This window comes from Ciona intestinalis, chromosome 2 (genome assembly GCF_000224145.3).
Source record: "Ciona intestinalis chromosome 2, KH, whole genome shotgun sequence".
Classification (NCBI taxonomy): domain Eukaryota; kingdom Metazoa; phylum Chordata; class Ascidiacea; order Phlebobranchia; family Cionidae; genus Ciona; species Ciona intestinalis.
In genome coordinates this window covers 127,939-147,708 of record NC_020167.2, presented here as the reverse complement: position 1 = coordinate 147,708, position 19,770 = coordinate 127,939, and the positions used below count along the sequence as shown (strand labels likewise).

At 34.6% G+C, this 19,770-nt stretch overlaps 5 protein-coding genes and 1 long non-coding RNA gene across 11 annotated transcripts in view; 2 read left to right on the top strand and 4 right to left on the bottom strand.

The window, feature by feature from the left end:
* The window catches only part of LOC113475794, an 873-nt gene extending 670 nt beyond the window's left edge, over window positions 1–203 (bottom strand). The window contains exon 1 of the long non-coding RNA XR_003397571.1: window positions 17–203. This is a non-coding gene — a long non-coding RNA (uncharacterized LOC113475794). The remainder of the gene's footprint in view (window positions 1–16) is intronic.
* Window positions 1–7,967, top strand: part of LOC100178393 (ras and EF-hand domain-containing protein homolog) — a 10,582-nt gene extending 2,615 nt beyond the window's left edge. For 2 of the 3 annotated variants that reach the window (XM_026840628.1, XM_026840630.1), the window contains exons 3-14: window positions 234–393; window positions 1,283–1,420; window positions 1,753–1,847; window positions 2,496–2,659; window positions 2,986–3,167; window positions 3,763–3,817; window positions 4,119–4,207; window positions 4,277–4,647; window positions 5,014–5,183; window positions 5,501–5,683; window positions 6,350–6,424; window positions 7,525–7,967. In XM_026840628.1, the coding sequence (XP_026696429.1) occupies window positions 234–393; window positions 1,283–1,420; window positions 1,753–1,847; window positions 2,496–2,659; window positions 2,986–3,167; window positions 3,763–3,817; window positions 4,119–4,207; window positions 4,277–4,647; window positions 5,014–5,183; window positions 5,501–5,683; window positions 6,350–6,424; window positions 7,525–7,740 (1,898 nt within the window). In that variant the 3' untranslated portion in view covers window positions 7,741–7,967. The remainder of the gene's footprint in view (window positions 1–233; window positions 394–1,282; window positions 1,421–1,752; window positions 1,848–2,495; window positions 2,660–2,985; window positions 3,168–3,762; window positions 3,818–4,118; window positions 4,208–4,276; window positions 4,648–5,013; window positions 5,184–5,500; window positions 5,684–6,349; window positions 6,425–7,524) is intronic. The other variant, XM_026840629.1, reaches the window with a different exon arrangement.
* Window positions 7,965–10,223, bottom strand: LOC101242533 (N-acetylaspartate synthetase-like). Of its 2 annotated transcripts, none has more exons than XM_004225711.4 (4): window positions 9,964–10,209; window positions 9,755–9,863; window positions 9,471–9,700; window positions 7,965–8,458 (listed from the first exon to the last, which is right to left on the bottom strand). In XM_004225711.4, the coding sequence occupies exons 1-4, from the start codon at window positions 10,093–10,095 to the stop codon at window positions 8,216–8,218; spliced, it is 714 nt and encodes a 237-aa protein (XP_004225759.1). In that variant the 5' UTR covers window positions 10,096–10,209; the 3' UTR covers window positions 7,965–8,215. The 2 variants fall into 2 exon arrangements, with proteins under 2 accessions (XP_004225759.1, XP_026696432.1); XM_026840631.1 differs by lacking the exon at window positions 7,965–8,458 and adding an exon at window positions 8,626–8,931 and having other exon boundaries at window positions 9,964–10,223.
* Window positions 10,224–11,107: 884 nt separating this feature from the next.
* On the top strand, window positions 11,108–12,826 carry LOC100178438 (claudin-7-like). Its single transcript, XM_002130744.3, has 3 exons — window positions 11,108–11,469; window positions 11,817–11,975; window positions 12,324–12,826. The coding sequence occupies exons 1-3, from the start codon at window positions 11,313–11,315 to the stop codon at window positions 12,467–12,469; spliced, it is 462 nt and encodes a 153-aa protein (XP_002130780.1). The 5' UTR covers window positions 11,108–11,312; the 3' UTR covers window positions 12,470–12,826.
* Window positions 12,827–14,407: 1,581 nt separating this feature from the next.
* On the bottom strand, window positions 14,408–17,634 carry LOC100180805. Its single transcript, XM_002130704.4, has 3 exons — window positions 17,398–17,634; window positions 16,553–16,717; window positions 14,408–14,720 (listed from the first exon to the last, which is right to left on the bottom strand). The coding sequence occupies exons 1-3, from the start codon at window positions 17,558–17,560 to the stop codon at window positions 14,575–14,577; spliced, it is 474 nt and encodes a 157-aa protein (XP_002130740.1). The 5' UTR covers window positions 17,561–17,634; the 3' UTR covers window positions 14,408–14,574.
* Window positions 17,635–19,203: 1,569 nt separating this feature from the next.
* Window positions 19,204–19,770, bottom strand: part of LOC100185483 — a 6,921-nt gene continuing 6,354 nt past the window's right edge. For all 3 annotated transcript variants that reach the window (XM_026840500.1, XM_026840502.1, XM_026840503.1), the window contains exons 7-8: window positions 19,623–19,724; window positions 19,204–19,417 (exon numbers count right to left, since the gene is read on the bottom strand). In XM_026840500.1, coding sequence (XP_026696301.1) covers window positions 19,238–19,417; window positions 19,623–19,724 — 282 coding nt within the window. In that variant the 3' untranslated portion in view covers window positions 19,204–19,237. The remainder of the gene's footprint in view (window positions 19,418–19,622; window positions 19,725–19,770) is intronic.

The following is a 19,770-nucleotide window of genomic DNA, read 5'->3' as shown; positions in this document are numbered from 1 at the left end:
GATACATTAGTTTCACTAGGCACTGGAGGCACTGGAGGCACTGGAGGCACTGGAGGCACTGGAGGCAATGGTGTACTGCGGTATTTAAAGGGGCCCGCCATTGGGTGTTGGTCAAATCCAACAAAACTAGTCATTAATAATTCTAAAACTCCTAGTTAATTTTGCCAGTACACAACAGCTCAACAACATAGTACATATGTCTATGTATAAAATGACTATCTTCTATTTTCCAGGTGGGTTTCTTGGATTAAATGTTTCTGAAACATCTGAGTCATTTGTTGAGGTTGATGACGAAGCTGACTTTCCTCAAGATGTTTCCAACATTTCCAAAGATGAAAAGTTGAGATTATCTCATATCTTGGAACGACTCGAGCATGATCCTTCTTTCAATAGGTAAGTGTTTAATTTCTAATTAAAAAGAATTCTTAAGGTACTTGGTAGTGTTAGTGGCTACTTCACTGTATGTTTCATTCATGATACACTGTATATAATTCGATGACACATCAACCCAAAAGTAAAAAAATACCTACTTGTAGTATAGATGTAGTATAGGGTTTCACAGTTCTAAAAACTTGTAACACTACACTGTAACAGGCCCATGCATTTTATATTGTCGTGCACTGTATAGTAGGGTGGGGCTTGATGGGACACCTATTTATTCTATTTTTTCTTCCGATTTAGTAGTAAACAAAGAAAATTCGTGCGTCGGAATTCAGCTTTCACGTGGACCGTAGTTTATTTAGCCTTAACGTGGGGCAGAATTTGGTCTTCATGTATGTCGTAGTTTATTCTTCACATGCGTGTATTTTAGACTTTACATGCGTCATTTTTAGGCGTTCACATGCGTCGTATTTTAGCCTATACTTGCGTTCCAATTAAGCATACACTGACATTTTTTTTGGTCCTTCTAAAATTAGTTTACAACGTGAAAAAATCGACGCCTATGAACATATGGATATAATCTTCCAAAGGAATTCCGTCTTCCCCCACCCTACTATATCAATTAAGGCAAGACACTTGGACAGTTGAACGAGACGCTAATTGCTGTTAGCCTGTGACCCAGTGGCCACTAATCAATTATCTAAATCGGCAGCCATATAGAGTAAACAATCATGCACAATGTTTCGTATTTGGCAACTCATAAGCATAAGCCACATTGTGTATGATTCCACATTGCCATTACATACAGTGCCCAATAATACATCCATATTAGTCTAATTCTAAGTTGTCTTGCCACATTAGAACATTTAATGGGATGTTATTAAAATGAAATTCACATCAGAGAAAGAGTGGGAGAGATATGGAATCGAATGCAGGAAGAAAATGATGAAATTCCGATAGAACAAGTCATTGAAATTGTTCTTGAAGAGCTGAATGAAGCAAAAGCTGAGAAAGTTGCAATGGAACGAAAACTAAAAGAGTTGGTCATTATCTAATTTATAAACAAATCATCTCATTTACATATAAAACATCTGTTGTGTGTTATGTGTTCCAAGCAGTTAAATAGGTCTGTATCTGTTCATTAATATTTTCTTCTCCTATTAGTTCAAATCAATAATTAATCAACTATTTAACAGGAGTGAACGTCAGAATAAAAAATATCCTAGTCATTCGTGTTAAGTATATGAGAACACGAGATTGATATGAAAATTTCTAGCTGACCTGGCTGCAATTTGCTCCCTAAAGACTGATATGTTCTCTACACTCGTAGAAATTGATTTTTTGATTTAATGAAAAGTTGGTTTCTCACAGACGAGCAACAAACCACGCCGATGAAGTTCGCCTGCTTTATGAAGAGATGGAATTTCAAATCAATGAAGAAAGACGTAAAACTGTGGCTGAGGAAGGTAAATGTTGTGGTTGTGTTGATTGCCTAATTATGACCCTGAGTGAGGTTGCTCGGGGCAAAGCATGAATATTTATGGATTATTGATGTCTTAAAGACATTGACGTGCATGGGAATAGACTGAATGATCTTTGTGGATCGCTCTGTGGTTGTTTCCCAGGCATTCATTCATTTCCTGGTTGTGAAGTAGCAGAGCACCCATTTTATTTGCATTGTTAACGGATTATTCATTCTTTTCTATTGTATTAGCTTGCTATAGTATATATGCTTAGTGTAAGTGCAGGACAACCAATGTATTGAAATTAGTTAAAATGAGAAAGACAAATAAGAAATGCCTCTTGCTAATGTTGTTTTGCTTAGATGTATTAACCCAATGTTTGTAAACTTGTTTTGTTACTGTAATAATTTTGCAAGTTATTGTTGGGTTAAGTTTAAGTTGTTCAATTTAAATAAACTATTTATTTTAGCCCAAACAAAAAAGTATTGACCTGAATCTGCTCTTCTGGTGTAAATAAATAATTGTAACCAGTCTTATCATCTGTAGGGTAATGAATATCTACTTATAAACATATTTACCCATAAGATACCCCGATAATATCTAATGTTTTATTCTAATATAAAAGAAATAGGAGATATAATATATTTCTAGTGGTTAGAGAAAGAGCATTATCCATGAATTTACAAAATGAGTTGAAACAAAAAGAACGAGAACTTGAGCGGATTTCCCAACGCCAGGTGGCGTTAGAGAAGCAAGTGCAGGAGTTAAGCAGCGGAAAACTTGAGGTTCGATCAGAAAACGCTCAACTTGTACAAGTATGTTAATACATTTTATAGTAAAAACTTGATTTAAATATGTTTCCTAAAACTGTGTTAAAATTTTATAAAAATGTAAAATAAAAGTTTGAGGTATATTGTATTTTTAGCTGTTAAAAGCTTCCCCAAATAGCAACTGTTTTTTAGCATTGAAATACATGGGATGTGTATTATGGTAAAGAGCACATACCTTGTATGTCTAGTTATATTATTGCTGGTTTAAATGTAGAATTGGTTTTGTTTATACTGGAAATAAACCAGGATATGATTCAAGATATATTTTACATGTGTGTGCAGTTGTTTATCCTGCCTATCTATGTCTGTAGCTCAACCAGAGTTTAGCTGAGGAGCTGCAAAACACGCAAAAAGATTTAGAAGAAACAAAAGTTCATGTGGAGGCGATAGAAAGACAGAAGTTGCAACGAGAGGAGAGAGAGCAAGCAGAGGAAGAAGCAAGGAAGTTGGATCTTGAGAAGAAGAGTTTGCTTCGTCAACTTGAAATGCTCAGGTTCTTATAAATAAAATTTTCAACACATATTTTGTAAAGGAGCTTTCATAATTTGGTCAAAGTTAGAACTATATGCATGTTGTTATAACACAGGTGTTCATACATCTTGTTCCAGCTTACGAGTTACCATGTATGCTACTTTGTGGGTGATTATTTGTTTTGGTTTTTTCATTTTTTTATGTATGGCTGATAATTTTTAAAAGCCATTGGTGACCACTGGGTTGGAGCAATTGCCGTTAAGTGTCTTTCCCAAGGACACTCACATACGCCCATCGATAGCAGCAATAAGCCTTGAACCCATTACCTCTTGGTTACAGGCAAGTGCAAACCACGTTGCTACAGCGCCAGATAATCATGATTCATGCTGATGTAAAATTGTAACTTAGATTAATGTGTAATAGAAGGGTGTTTACATGTTTCTCTATGGTTATTAAACGACTGCAGACAGAGTCTGACATATAACCACAGTGTTAAATTATGTGTTAGCAACATGATATGTTCTATGTTGTATATCAACTGAAGAGATAGTGATTGATAAAACTATGTGTTGGCGTTGGGTAGGAATATTTATTAAGTCCTGGTTTGTTAATAACAGAGAAGTGAACAGGAAGTTAAGAGATGATAAAGACGAAGCCCAGCAAAGGAACAAGGTAAATATTGATAATAATTCTTCATAATTAAAATTTTGTTTCATACAATTTTAGCGGTAACTCAATGTTATTGAATATTCTGTTCGATAGTTAATCTTTCAATTTATATCTAAACTTTCAGAGAGATAAATTGATGCAATACTCTTTTTATACCAATCGTCTATGAGTTTTATCATTTTAGAAGACATTGCTGAATGCTTGAATACATGCTATATTTATCAAAATATTATTACATAACATATCTACCGATAAACAGTATAATTATTGTTTCATGTAGTAAATGTACTTCCTTTATATTCAGTTACAAACCTCAACTCCCAAACAACGACCACCACTATTCACACAAGGTTCAAATGTTGGCAAATATTTTCCAGAAGCTGAAAAACACAGGTTGGTAGTTGGTGCAAATCTGCTGTGTTTCGTTGGGATTAACTATCGAATCCAAACTATTTCATTCAGTGAAGTTTACTCGAATCTTCATAACTTGGAAGAAGTTCGTAACATCCAACGTCCAAAGTTTGAAGTGATTGACGAAGAGCAGGTTGAAAGAGTTTACGAAAGCTCAATTTCAAGCAAGAGTGACGAGACTTTGAACAACAATCAAAGAAAGTCATCTTTCTCGCATCCAAAGATGAACAATGGGGAGGAGCTTCATGGAAGACCAAAGCAATCTTCCCTTATTTCTCTCACAAGAAGGAACAGAGATCCTGTTATGATGATGTCACCAGAACAATTTGGTAATCGTGCTCTAGATGCGAGTGATGAGGAAGATGGGAAGATCGATCTACGAAGACATCCTTCCATGTCCGGGTTAAATCACATTGATGCTGGTATGTGTTTCATATCCACGTTATCTTTCAACGAGTACTTATAGTGTACTATTGTTAAATAATGGTAAAGAGCTCAACTCGTAAACATAGTATACAATGTTTGTAGTTCAATGTGATTATCATTGTTAGTGGTTTCCTACTCTTTTAGCAAGACAGTTAAGATAATTATTTTTGCTTTAACCGATTGGTCATGAGTTGCATATTGGGATTCATAAAAACAATCACCAGAAGTTGCATGCTTGGTAATCCACAAAGTGGCATGAGGTGTATGGAGCAACCACATGTTGCACTTTGTGTTATTTATGACTTCAAGATCCCTTTTATTGTGAATTTGCAATTCAATTATTATTTGTTGTTTCATAAAAGTTAAAATAGTGTTGGACCAACATGGAAACGAACCTGTTCCTACTCCTGACCGTGTTTATAAAGTTGTGTTTGTTGGCAACAGTGGTGTTGGGAAAACAAGTTTTATTCAACAGTTTGTTAATTCAAGTTTCACCTCTTCCATCTCAGCAACAATAGGTGTGGACTACCAGGTATTGTTATAGTTAGACTCCACATAAATTTAAAGCATTCAGAAGAAAAGGGTTGGTTCATCTACCTTGCCTAATGGTTTCAGCTTATGATTAAACGAACAAGAGAGCATAGATCTAATAAAAAGCCACATACATAACGATGAATGTATAATATCTCGGGATTAGCCGAGTTCAAAAACTCGTGTTTAAGCGTCTCTTTTTTTAGTTGTTTTGCACTCAGATGAAAGTTGGGCCAAGTCCGCATGCTACTGCTGTAATGTTACAAAATCCTTTTTCTATTTAATAAAAAACTGAGGTAAAAATTTTTTTTGGAACAGATGAAAACCATAAGGTTGGATGCTCAAGTGATAGCATTACAATTATGGGACACAGCTGGTCAGGAAAGATATCGAAGTATAACACGTCAATATTTTCGTAAAGCTGATGGTATTGTTGTTATCTATGATGTCACAAATGAAAAAAGCTTCCTTGCTGTAAGAAATTGGATGCAAAGTGTGAGGGTCAGTCATATGTTTCATACATAATATGTATTTGTATTTTGTTCTTAAATAAAAGATTATAATTTACTTTATCCTCGCGTAGCGTGGGAAAAACAGTACTTATAACACAGGTGTTCTGTTTAATATACAGTTTACAATATTCCATGTAGGCCTATATAACTTTGTTGGTGATTATTTTTTTATATATTTGAATGACCATGCAGTAGATCAGTTAGTGACCATGGGGTTGGAGCAAAGTTGGCTGAGAACTCTGTGCATTCTTCTGCTACATGCACAGGGTTGTCTCAATAAACACCAACAGTCATAGATCATTGGTTGACAAACTTTGAGTTAGTTTGTTTGTCTTAACTGTGAAGTTGTTTAAGCATTAAAAATATGCTTTAAATGGCTGTTCCATCAAGCTTTAAGCTGATACTTACTGGTTGCACGCAGAGTTTTCAAATAGATAAATGTTCATTTATAAATAGTTACTTATTTTTTAAATCAAATATTTCCTTGATGGTGGTTAAGCACCTGCCTCTAGTTCAGGGGTTGGGGGTTAGAGGTTCAATATTAATATTGTTGACGGCGAATGTGAAACAAGATGCTTCATGAACATTGCTCCAACCCACTACTTCCCTGTGGGTTGTTGCAATACCAATATTAAAAAAAATCTTTTTTATTCAGGAAGGAGCAGATCCAAGCGCTATTATTCTTTTATTGGGCAACAAAACTGATATAGCAACCAACAAGACTCGCCAGGTGAGTAAACAGTTTATGTTTAAACACCAGTGATATCACATAGTAAAATATAAACAATAAAACCCCCCATATCCAATAAGGACAGTTTGTACACCAATTACTCAGTTTCCTATTGAAGAGCATAGCTTTGAAAAGGACTTTTCTGTTATAAAAGGATAGAAAAAAATACGACTGTGTAACTGTATTGTGGATTATAACTTATCACCAGTTTGTTAAAATTTAAATGGAGATAGTTAGTTGCCATTTAAGTATAAGCACTCTTTTGATGCTTTAATTCATTTGAATGAATGTAACTTACTTTATCCTCGCGTGGCTGGAAAACGACAGTCGTTATAACACAGGTTTTAACACCTCGTGCCAGCTTACAAGCAACCATGTATGTTACTTCGTGGGTGATTATTTTTTTTGGATTTTTTAAATTTTTTTATGTATGGCTGATAATTCAGACAACCCATTAGTGACCACTGGGTTGGAGCAATTGCCGTTAAGTGTCTTGCCCAAGGACACATACACCCAAAATGGTAGCAACGTCGAGCCTTGAACTCATTAACTGTGGGTTACAGGCAGGCGCGTTAACCACTATGCCTTGGCGCTAGACATTTTGGTTAGGTACATTTTGATATTATTGCTTTAAACTGTAATTGTTATTTAATTGGAAATTATGCGGTTTAAATGTGATCATTTATTTGTAAAATAATATCAAAAGGTTAACCTTTTTTATATTTGCGCTGTAACACAAAAAAATCCAGAAGTTGCCCAGTTACTAACAAGTTATTGGTTTGTTGAATTGTTTTGCTCGCAAGCTTATTAATTACTGGTTAATTAGGCGCTTTTATACACTATGGTTTACAAAATTATGGTTAGTTAGAACGATTTCAAAGAGTTCAATTAATTCATTATGGTTTAAAGTATATTTTGGATTTATTGCCTTATGGCAAACAAAAAAGTAATCGTTAATTACTTCCTATTTATGCAGTTTTAAACCTTTTTTTTAAAACTACTATATGTATGTAAGTTTACATATTCAATGTTTATATTTTTATTAAATATCGAAAGTTTGTCAATGTTTAGACAGTGTATTGAACATTTGTTTGGGACAGGTCACGCCCAAAGAAGGTGCAAAGTTGGCTGAAGAATATGGTGCCAAGTTTTCGGAAACTAGTGCCAAGTCTGGCGAGAAAATCCACTCAAGCATGACGTTGTTTGCTTGTGACCTCACAAAGGTTGAAGATGAACAGAAAGACAGTGTGTTGTCACTTGCTGCAAGCGATGATGAGCTGAAGTCAAGTTCGTGTTGTGGGGGAAAGTTTTCGTGAATTCTTTTTAAATTGTTTTTCATTTCCAACCGCAAAAAGCTGACGCCATGGCAATTCAAGTACTTTGCACTGACGTATAAATTATCTGTTCACTGTGCGACGTTTCACCGTGTCCGTTATACATTGTGATGTAACGTTCGTGGTTCCGTACAAAATATTTTACGAATATCCGCAGATGTTAATGAAGCTCGTAATATGCTTGAATAAATAAATAAATGCGTAAATGATGTGAAAATGTTTATTTCGCGAGTTATAGCATAGGCATCCGCAATATTAGTAGTGGTATATATCATATTCTTTGGTTACTTACTAAACAAACAATTAGTGGCCGATGGGTTGAAGCAATTCAAGACACTATAGGCTTATAACGGTAACCAGCAGCTTGGCCTTTTAAATGCTTATACTCCGGCTACGAAGCAAGCACTGTGGACAACTTTACTTTTAAGGTCCCTTGATTGCCGATACCACTGTCAATTTATTCTTTAAATAATTTAATAAAGTAATATGTTGGCAAGCTGATTGCTCCACTAAGCACTCTCTCTTTTCTTTCTACGATTCGTTGAAAGCCATTTTTGTAATAAAACCGCATTGCTGCTGGTTGTGCACCAGTTGTATGGAGAACAACATGCTTCTTATGCTTGTGTGCGTGCTGCAAGACTTTACTCAGTAAAATATTGGCTACTCCTCTTCCTCGACAACTTTTAGCAACTGACATTCGCTGTAGTAAACAAAAGTGTTGTGTTTAACTTTAAGTGACAATACATCACCAAGCCACAGTACAAAATTAATAAATGTAAAAATAAATATATAGTATAAAGGATGGGGGAAGACGGGTCAACTTCAGCACATATTATCCGCAAATATCCTGATCGTGCTTTAAACGATTAACAACGGCATATGGGAGTTGTGAGAATACGGTTTCATAATTCTTTGAATATTTTTGTTTGCTATCAAAAGAGACAGAAAAATAGAAAGACGTGCCCCATCTACCCCCACCCTAATATATAGAGTATAGGGTTAAGTAAGTTGATGGAACACGGGGAAAGATACTTTTTTGTCTCCGTTGGGTAAAAAACATGCTACTGTATTGTTTAACAGTCTTCTCGACGTCCATCAAAGTGCGCGGCAACGCCGGCAACGTATACTCCAAACTTAGTCATTTGCACTTGGAGATAATTTATGTGAAGTGGCCTGTGTGAAAACAGTGTAGCAATAGCCAGTTTGTTAAAAGAGATCTGAACTACTGTGATGGTTATTATTTTTATCATTTGTAGGATATAATATTAATTAGTTGATATTTTAGCGATTCCTATTAAAACACACAAAACGGTATTCGGGCACCAGGTGCTGTTTGAGTGATTCGACAACAAAAGGGTAAAATGGGACAGTTTAAAATCCTTTTTATTTCATTAATACCTAATATTTTTAGGAATACACGTAACTAACGTGAAATAATATTGTACGCTCTGAAAATCCAGTTTAAACACTCTTTGTCCTGCCCACTGTTTTAGTTTAATGAATTTTCTCGGAGTGTTTTTCCAAAAAATAAGCATCCACCAAGTTACGTACGCAGTAATTCGTAAGCTGTAGTTGTCCCGCCATGCGCGTGTAAACAAGATACAATTCATACATTATGTTGGATTTTGATATGGAAATGTTGTGTAAAAGGTGCTTAAGCATCCCATATTACCCCACCTTAATAGTATATATAAAAGCCAATATAAAATTACCGTTAACTCCAGAGAAGTGCAACAGATTTTTTCTTTATTTTTAAATGCGTGTTCAATTTTTGGCAGTCTAACACCGACAGTTCCCACCAAGATAGATGGACGACCTTCATGTTTCAACTCTGCTATCCAGAAGTTCGATTCACTTTGTTTAAGATACATTTCATGAAACTTTTGTTGGCTTTCAAATTCAATCGTCGCTTCGTTTATGATCATTCTCCAATATTGCCTGGCTATCAAAAAAATTAGTTAATCAGTAACTTCTTGTTTAATCACGCGTGTCTTACCAAGTCCTGCTAATGTCAAGTGTACACATGTGATGATTATCGAGACATCTTGGAATCTTAGTTTTTCGACGAAGGTGAGAATAAATAAAACACAGACGAGAATGACCGCCTACACAAACAAACAAATAAATATGCATTTTATTAAACTCTACGGTTTTGGGTATTTTTTTAATTTTATTTAGAATTCAAAGTTTATAGTTAACTCCAACCTGAATGGGTACGGAGAGAAATATTCCGTTGTAGTAAGCTCTAAACCAATGTTCATTTAATCCAGCACGTACAAAATCCCGAATATTCAATACCTCATCAGATGACGGCGTACGAACTGTAATATTCTTCATAATTTTACAGAACACAACATCCGCGTATTGAGACTTGACCAAGCGTCTGTATTATCAGTTGATATTGACACGCGTATTTGAAGCAGTCCAGACGCTGTTGGACACGTAAGTCGCCATATACAGATTCTTTTTCGTTTCATACCAATCGATTAGTTAAGAAAGCCCTTCCGCATAATATAGCAGCTATCGCTGAATTGGTTCCAGTTCATACAAAGTATTCGATAAAATCCTTTTTTTGCTCGTAACCGAAACTTCTGAACTCCACTTAAAAATAAACTTAAAAATAGGAAAGTGAATACTTTCTTTAAAATGTATAATAATTCCCTGGGGTAAGGTGGGATATTTAAGCACATAGTATTAATTCTAAAACAAGTGTATGTAAGGGCTCGGGTAGAAATAAAATAAAATAAATATAGGAACACTTAAAAGAAATATATTAAAACATACAAAAATTTATTTAGCAAGTTGACACCAAGTGCTATTTTAGCAATTCGAAAACACACAGGGTAAGATGGAACAGTTTAAGGTTCTTTGTTAATTTTGATTACAAGTGTACTTAATATTAGGAATACACGTAAATAACACGAATTAAGATTGTAGGCTTTGAAATCAAGTTTAAACATTCTTAATCAAGAGAGGATTCACAGAATTCAATAAATATATGGCAAATATTTTAGCATGTAGCAAGGTCAAAGTGGAAACCATCATTACATCATAAAGTTGCCATTCTTCTTACGCGTTGTGATGCGCTGGATACGTAACGGAATTTTTATGTGCCCGAGGCCGTTCATGTTTAAATACAATGTTGCGTTTATTTTCATCGCCAAGTCATATCCAGCTTAAATGATGGCGTTGATTGAGTTAGCGTAAGTTAGTGAAGTAATGTTTAAAGTATGCTAACCTATTTTAATCGGCGGCATTGTATACTGATTGGTTTAGGAATTATAAACTAGGAATAAAAATGTTTACATCGATGGTATACTAAATACTTTAATAAACAAAATTTGTATTCATAAAATATTAAATTTTGATTAAATCTAATTTAACTTATTGGGGGTAAAATGATTCATGTTTTTATCATCGTTTCATTTGGTAGAGAACAACGAGTAGTATTGTATAACCGTATCCTAACAACCCTCAAACCGCTTTGTTATTTGTTAAAACATTAAGAAAGACTTTTTGTGAAAATATTGGTACAGTATTAAAACTAAAAAAACATGGTTAATAAATGTCTTCTAATATCTGGAATTCTTCTTTGGTGTGTTGCTGGTGGTGCTTACCTCGCATCTATGCTCACAAAGTACTGGACGCACACCATTGGAACACACTCGAATCTCTTTGAAATATGTGTGATTTCGTTATGTAATACACAAGGTTAATTATTGTAATATATAAATAACGTGCTTATATATTTTAACTATATTAGGATTACTTTTTACTGGGTCCTTTTGCCAAATAACCGCAAGGTCATAGAGGCTTGCAAAATGTTAACAGTTATATAGTGCTTCAAACCATTGGTCACTTATAGCTTGATTTATTTGTCAGCCAAAACACACAAAAAAAACACAATAATAATAACTTATACACAGTTACAAACGCATTCACAACCCATGTATATATAAGCCTATTTGGTTTTATATATGATTAACATTATACCTGGAAGCATTAGTTAGGATGAAACCTTCCTTGTATTAACATTCGAGAATCTTCATTTAATAAAGGTTGGAAAGGAGTTGGAATTCAGTTGCTTGTTCCACGAATTCTGATGTTGGTCGGTGCCTTCTTTGTTGTACTCGGGGCATTTGTTGGTTTGTTTGAAATCTGTTGCGATAAGAGACGACGTTGCCTTTTATCTGACGGAGTGCTTACAATGTTCGGAGGTAAGAAATCAGTTTAATGTCCAACGTTAATTTATGCACTCATTTGCTTGCCACAGAGATTTACCGACCCTGTTTAAGCCGGGTTCGAGACTAATTGACGCAGCTCTCTCTTGTCAACTTGTGTGTTTTTGAGCAATTGTTTATTTCCAGTAGTGCCTTATGAGCTACCTATATTATCAGCTATACATAACAATAAAAAAACACACACACTTACATACGCCGTAACTCGTTAGCACACCGCGAAGGTGAATGAAACAGAACAGCCGTGTTATAACGACTGTTGTTGCGCCACCACGCGAGGTTATATATAATACAAGTTATAAATACATAATCTAACTTTATCTACAGGATTGGTGATACTTGCAGCATGTGCTGTATACACGGCACTAAATTTCGCGGATTATGTGATCTTCGGCTATTCTTTTTATCTTGGCTGGGTGTCAGGGGCTGTCTATATTCTTACCGGCGCATTACTAGGATGTGCGGGAAAGTGAAACAAATTGATCATTGAATAAATAAAACGCACAAACTAAAATATTCAAGTATTATGGGTGAGATAAATACTGTTAGAACATAACATCCCATGTTTACAATGAAAAATAAAAAGACGGCCCATCTTACCCCAACCTACCGTGTGCATTTTAAACTGAACTATGTTTGTTCTATTGTTCTTAATATTTTAACTTGGAGTTTTATGAGATTTCCATGAACTTTTATATTGGTAAAGTGAGGACTCGTATACAAAAGTTAAATACTATCGATGAAAATATGCTTTGTTATAAAGCAGGTGTTTTTGTTTGTGTTGTGAATATTTGAAGCGCTTTAAAAATAAAAGCTGTAAAAGGAAGTAATTCGTAGCTTTTATCACAAGGCAGACGGGGTGGTTAGACCCTTTGGCAATAAACCATATAAAAGGTTGTAGACTTAACGTGTGGTCACCACCAGCATGGGCGTGCGTGATCTTTGGTAAGACTTCACTGGTATTGTTTAAAACCAAGCGGTCACTTAAACCACAAAGTTACATACGTAGTAATGCGTAGGCGGGCGAAAATTTTCTTAAATTCAATTGGTTTCCAAATAGTCCCTGTGGAATAAACTTGTTTAAACTATGCCGATGATAATTCTTTGGCGGGCGCGTCTATGGAATATTTATTACACGAAAATATGGGTAACTAGCTATGGGTAAGTATTCTCTATCGTTCGTTGCGGTTCACCGCATAGTGGGTATGGATGGTGACGTGGCATACACACACGTAACATCACCTGTATTACACGAATCTATATTGAGACTGTCAAGAATTAACTGACACGTGCGACCATAGACTTTTGTAAGAAGCGAAAAATTAAAGGATTATGTTGAATTAAAACCATTGTAACGATTGCGATTATAAAGATATATTACACGTACTTGCAGCGAAACGTGAAATTAGATAAATGGTCAACGCATGTATGCTTAGTGTTCTAGCAAGATGTACCAAGTTCGTTTGAGCAGCACACAGTTATATGGTAGGGTAGGGGAAGATGGGACCCTTAACCACGTATTGCCCAATATTTAAATTATAAACAAACCTTTCAAAATTTCGCAATAAAAACCTACAAAACTACAATGTGGAGGAAGATGGGACACCAAATTGAAATATGTTAACATTACCAGTTTTCTGCAACTTGTAGTTAACCTACCAGAACTAACCGGCTGTGCTAGTTTCTTTACCATGTGAACTTTATATATATATAACTATAAATGGATTTTTTGTCGTTTTTCTCCCAAACTAAAGTCATGTTGACCTTTGCCTATTTTCCTTATATATCAGTTTCTTTTACAAAACTAAGAGTAGTTTTATAGCAATAAGTCAAACTGTACGAAATTTTCAAGTTGTTTTTATGAATCTATGAAACTAGTATAATCGCTCATACTCGCAAGCTACAAAATCCCATCGACTTTACCATGATTTAGCAAGCATTCAAAATTAGCACGTTAATATTTTTTTAGAATATTTAACAACAGTAATCAGCTTTGACGCGTGTTTTATAAAGTCGTGATAATACTGTCAAATAATTTTGTCATATTATTTTTCTGATTATCATTAAATAAGGGTCCTTAAAAGGAAATATTAAAAAGTCTTGCTGGACAAAGTGTCTCATCTTCCCCCGTCCTACTATATTTACTTTAGAAAGTATCTATTTTCGTCGCTGTTATAAATACCGCGTGTAAATACCCGATCATAACTGATACGAAAAAGTTTCTATATTGCTAAATATAATTCGTTGTCGGACACTGTTGTATTGCTGATGATGTTCTACTTATATCACTGATGTCATAATGACGCAGCAATATTGCTCTCAGTAATTTCAACTTGTTTACTTGGTCTACTGCGAAACATTTACATTTAAATGTTTGTCAGTAAAATATAGCACAGATGGGAAAAGTTATACAACAACACAGTTCTATAATTTTATAAACAAAGAATATACAGTGTGTATAGGACTGTGTCAGTGTCACAATACCGTTGGTATGTTCTGGTGACCAACTATAAATCTTATAAATATGCATTATAGTTATAGTATGATAAATATGCATTATAGTACAACACATTATAGTTTATTTACTGCCAGCAGCATGTAGAGCACCAGCTACAATATATCCAACCCCAGAGACCCATCCAAAGTAGAAGGAATACCCGAAGTTGATAAAACTGTTATGGTTTAACCCAGTATAAACGGCGCATGCGCACAAGGCCACAATACCTGCAATAATAGAGTTGGTATATTTATGAATTAATGCAAAAACTATTTTAGACTGCGATATTGTCGGATAAGAATAAATTCAAAACGCTGTTATTGCAGCGTAAGTTTTTGGCTAAGCACAGTGGACGTATTGAATAAAAGCTTGGTACAATGTGACCGAAGAGATGAATTACAATTGTATATTATGTTATAAACTTTAAAATGTTTGGTATAGCTCAGATATTTTTCCGCGCATGGGGCAAATACAAGTTTGGTTTATGAGGTTGATATAGTAGGGTGCGGGAAGATGGGCGCTTTGTCAGACGAGACTTTTTTTAATTTTCTTTTTACGGATCCCCATTTAATGATAACCAGGAAAATAAGGTTACAGAATTATTCGACAGTATTATCCCGACTTTATAAAACGCCCGCTAAAGCTGATTACTGTTCTTAAATATTAAAAAATATATATGTAAAATAGAAACAGTATACTTTGAACAGGTAAAAAAATGCGAAATATTAAGGTGCCATTTTTTAATGCTCGCTAAATCATAGTAGAGCCAATGATTTTTTTTAGTTTGCGTGTGCGAACGATTAAACTAGTTTCATAGCTTCATAAAACAACCTTGAATATTCCGTATACAGTTTGATTTTGTCTCATAAAACTAGTTTTAGTTTTGTAGAAAAACACTGAGATATAAGCAAGAAGAAAATAGGCAGAGGTCAATATGACTTTAATTTGAGATAAAAATAACAAAAAAATATCGGTTTAACGTTATATATATGAAGTTAACATGGCAAAGAAACTAGCACAGCCTGTTAAACTTGGTAGGTTAACTACAAGTTGCAGAATACTGCTAATGTAAATATATTTCAATTTGGAGTCCCATCTTCCCCCACATTGTAGTTTTGTATGTTTTCATTGCAAAACTTTGAAAGATTTGCTTTCAATTTAGTAATTCATACCTTAGGGGGTTTTCAGCTATAAGATACTGATATAATAAAAAGATAATATTTTGAAAATATATTCGAAATTTGGTCATTTGCACTTGGTGATAGTTTATAAGAAGTGGCTTGTGCCAAAAGCAGAGTAGTAATACCCAATTTGTAGCAAAAATAATAACTTTATCAATAGTTATTATCAATTTTCTGTTATTACAAGTTCTTAATTTTCAAAGCGTACAGTGTTATTTCGTGTCATCTACGTATATTCCTATTGATAAATACACTTAATAATCAAAATTAACAATGATTTTAAACTGTCCCATCTTATCGTGTGTGTTTTCGAATTTGTAAAATTTCACCCGTTGTGCGGATCGCTATAAATAACTCCTCGTTTGTTTTATTATATTTTATTAAATCGGTGTTAATTAATAAAGCAATGATAGTACTAAGTCGTGGTATTACCCAAAAACCGTCATCTATTTTGATTTTAGAAATATTTGGAAATATGTGCTCAAGTGTCCCATCTTCGCCCATAGTATTATATCAAATGTAGTGCAAATTGTTAAACATCGCAAGCACGCCTTCGATTGGAAAATTGCGGAAATAATTAATTGACGTATAGTTTTAAACTATTCGCGTAAGTTCATGTAATCTTCGGAATTAACAAACATTATCTTAATTACGCAACACCTGTTCCCAGTTCAAATTAGTTATTTAAATTAGACCATAACGTGTTCTATATGTATTAAATATATTTGAGCTTCTTGTCATAAGATCAAGGTTTGGCTCATATATCCAACACTAGGTATATATATATATATATATTTAGTGTAATTTGTTAAATGTAACTTATTCATCTTCGCTTGGCGGGCCAAAAGTTAGATTAAGTAAACGTCAGCGCATCTCACCTCCCACGATTGTAAGAACACCTTCAGCCACCATGCAACATTTATTCCTGTCACTGCACAAACCGACCAACCCAATCACAACACCAAGCAGAATAAAAAATGCAGCTACCAACATCAGGATGCGAGGTACAAACATTGCTAAGCCGACAGACGAAGGATCCCAACCTGAATGAATAAATAAATGCGACTTACTTTTGTGACCGGAAAAATATACAGTCGTTATACACGGCTGTTAAGTTTCATACACCTCGCGCCAGCTTACGTGTTACTTCGTGGTTGATTATTTTTGGGAATTTTTTCAATTTATTTATGTGCTGTGGCTGATAATATGGACAACCTAATATAGTGTTCACTGAATTAGAGCAAATGAATTATTGCAATATAGTAGGGTGGGAGAAGATGGGACACCTTTAATACATAATATCCAAATAGCCTGATCGTGTTTTAAACAATTAACAACGGTCTGTGGAAGCCGTGAGGATACGGTTTTATAATTTATTGAATGTTCTTTGTTTACTACCAAATGGAAAGAGAAAACTAAACGAAAAGTTGTCCCATCTTCCCCCACCATATTATATGTTTATTTGTGAAACCACCGCCTCACATAAAGTGGTAAGTTACGTGACCAAGATGATCGAGTTATTTTTACGAAGCACGTCACAATACCAATCAACATGTTTCGCATTTTTTGTAATCATTTATTTAGTTATTGTTCTTGTAGCTCTACAGGTGCCTAAACTTAGTTTTATCGAGACGCAAAAACAACCGCAAAGCTTCTAAAGTCTACATTTATTATTATCGATTAAATATCTTTATGGTGATGGCAGAAGGTCTTTTATACTTACCAGCTTGAACACATACGGATGACACGCAATTTTCAAAAAGATTGAAATGAAAAGCCTGCTGAAGGAGACTTTTCCAAAACTTGGTTAGCATGGCAGCCAAGAACATGCCAGTGGCGATCAGCCAGAAGATGAATCCAGTTACAACTAAGGGTTTATTTGCCATAATTTTTTATCTAAAATCGCCTTAATCAAACAGTATATCAGATATGAATTGTACCCTAACAAAAAAAGGAAATAAATAAATCAACTTCAACTGTAGGCTAAAACAGAGTCAAACTCGTTAAATGTACGTATTTAACAAACTAGTACGTCCACGTAAGGCATATATTGTTGTGTACCACACATGTAGCAACATGCCAGCCACCCATGCATCTTCTCATTTCCTCTGATGGTTGCGACACTGCTATACTACGTAACGTTGTTGCTATATTTACGTAGTCAGCAACATAATATACCATGAGTGAGTGTCGAAAACAAGCGTGGTACATCGACACTATTTATTTACATGATATCATAATTTCCCCATGTCATTGTTTTCAAGTTATGTCTTTTTATAACCGATCGTGTTTTACGTCATAATTGACCCCTAATTTAGCTACATCGAATTATGTATAAGCTTTCTTTATATTCAACTCAATTAACACCTTGTTACTTTCTTACTCTCTCACTAATAATGCAAATTCACAGTATATTTGCATTGCCGGAAATTACAAGAAAAATAGATGGCAATACGAGTTTCCGCTACGTTAATGTGGCCTCGTAAACAACAGCTTCGCTCTGTTTGTTCATGCACATATACAAGAGTTGTTTTTACCGGAAATTTTCCAAGTACTGAAATACTTGGTATTATTTTGTCACTTCGATGAACAAGAGGAGCTATACGACATTGCTTGTTAATTGATATCACGTACTCTATGTAACAGAAAACACGCAACGATTCGAATATGCAAATTCTTTACACACGAATATAACAAAACAATAAACTATAAATAGGATGATAACATACACGTTCAATTATTATTTTAAACCTAATTTATAAAACTATAATCACAATAAAAGTTATTTAAATTCCAGCAAAACAATTTATACCAAACTAAGTTTAACAATCGGAATGTTTCTGCACTTACTCAAGTCAGGCATAATGACGTGTCTAAAGCTAATCACTCTGCCTTGCATTGACCGACGCTTTGATGACGGCCAACTTTAAATGATGATGAAATAGCAAGACGAAACTTTCTTTGTTTGATTTAGAAAAAGTTTCTGCGTCAATTGAAAAGTAGACAATTTAAAGTCAACTTCCATAACACATAAACCCATAATTTGTCTGCTATAAATTGCCGGATAGGCGTTTTGAAAATATATGTCTTATAAACTTATTCACGAAAAACCGAGAAGCTATAAATGTATTCAAATTACACAAATATTAATAAAGTCAATCCCAAGTTACGTCATTCATAATAGGCTAACTCTTTATTTTTCTGAGGTTAAGGTGTTTTAAGGAATGTCGTATGTCTGAAATAAAATTTAAATAATAAGGTATATACAACTTTGTTGTTGTGAAATTGCGCCCGGATCTATGGGCATTATCTAATAAACTGAACACGTATCTTTATTAGTTCAAACACAGAAACCAAACACTTGATTGCATGTTCGTTTGAATATTTATTTGGAAATGTGTCGCACAATAAAGCAATTAAGAACACCAAATTGAATTGATTTCGCTTATTAAAGGGAACCAAAGTGTTTTTTTGTTATTAGAAAACGATTTTTGTTTTCTACAGACGCAAACAGTATTACAACTTTTATGTGCTATATTAGCAACGGGATCTAATGAAAATGTTTAGTGAGTTATTTCCTCAAGGACGTAGGTTCGTCCCGATTCATCAGCAGAGTGATCAGCAGTATTCTGCATGTTTATATTGCCTCGCCTCCTACACATAACACAACACACAAGATTTTGAATTACGTCTGGAAAGAATGCTGTCTTCCAATCGCCCAAACAACAGAACATACTGACGACCTGCGAATATATACACTACCAGCAGGCTGGAGTTTCGAACCATAATCACAAAAGGGAACTAATTGTCCGTTACAAAACAGTATATGGTAAAATGAACCACGTATTCCAGCGTGGTCAGTTTAGTAGGTTCCTAATTCATTTGGCGCCACTTAACAGTTGTATTATATTCTATTTTAATTAACATTGGCACGAATTACAACCGCACCTGAACAATGAAGCTGGCATCCTCAACCACATAAGTGAGAACTGCCGGTAGGTTGCCAGGAATCACAAACCACAGTAAGATTTCAGGAATAACAGCAGATACCAACATAAATAAGGAACACACCGTAGAACGAAGCAGCTGTTTTGCA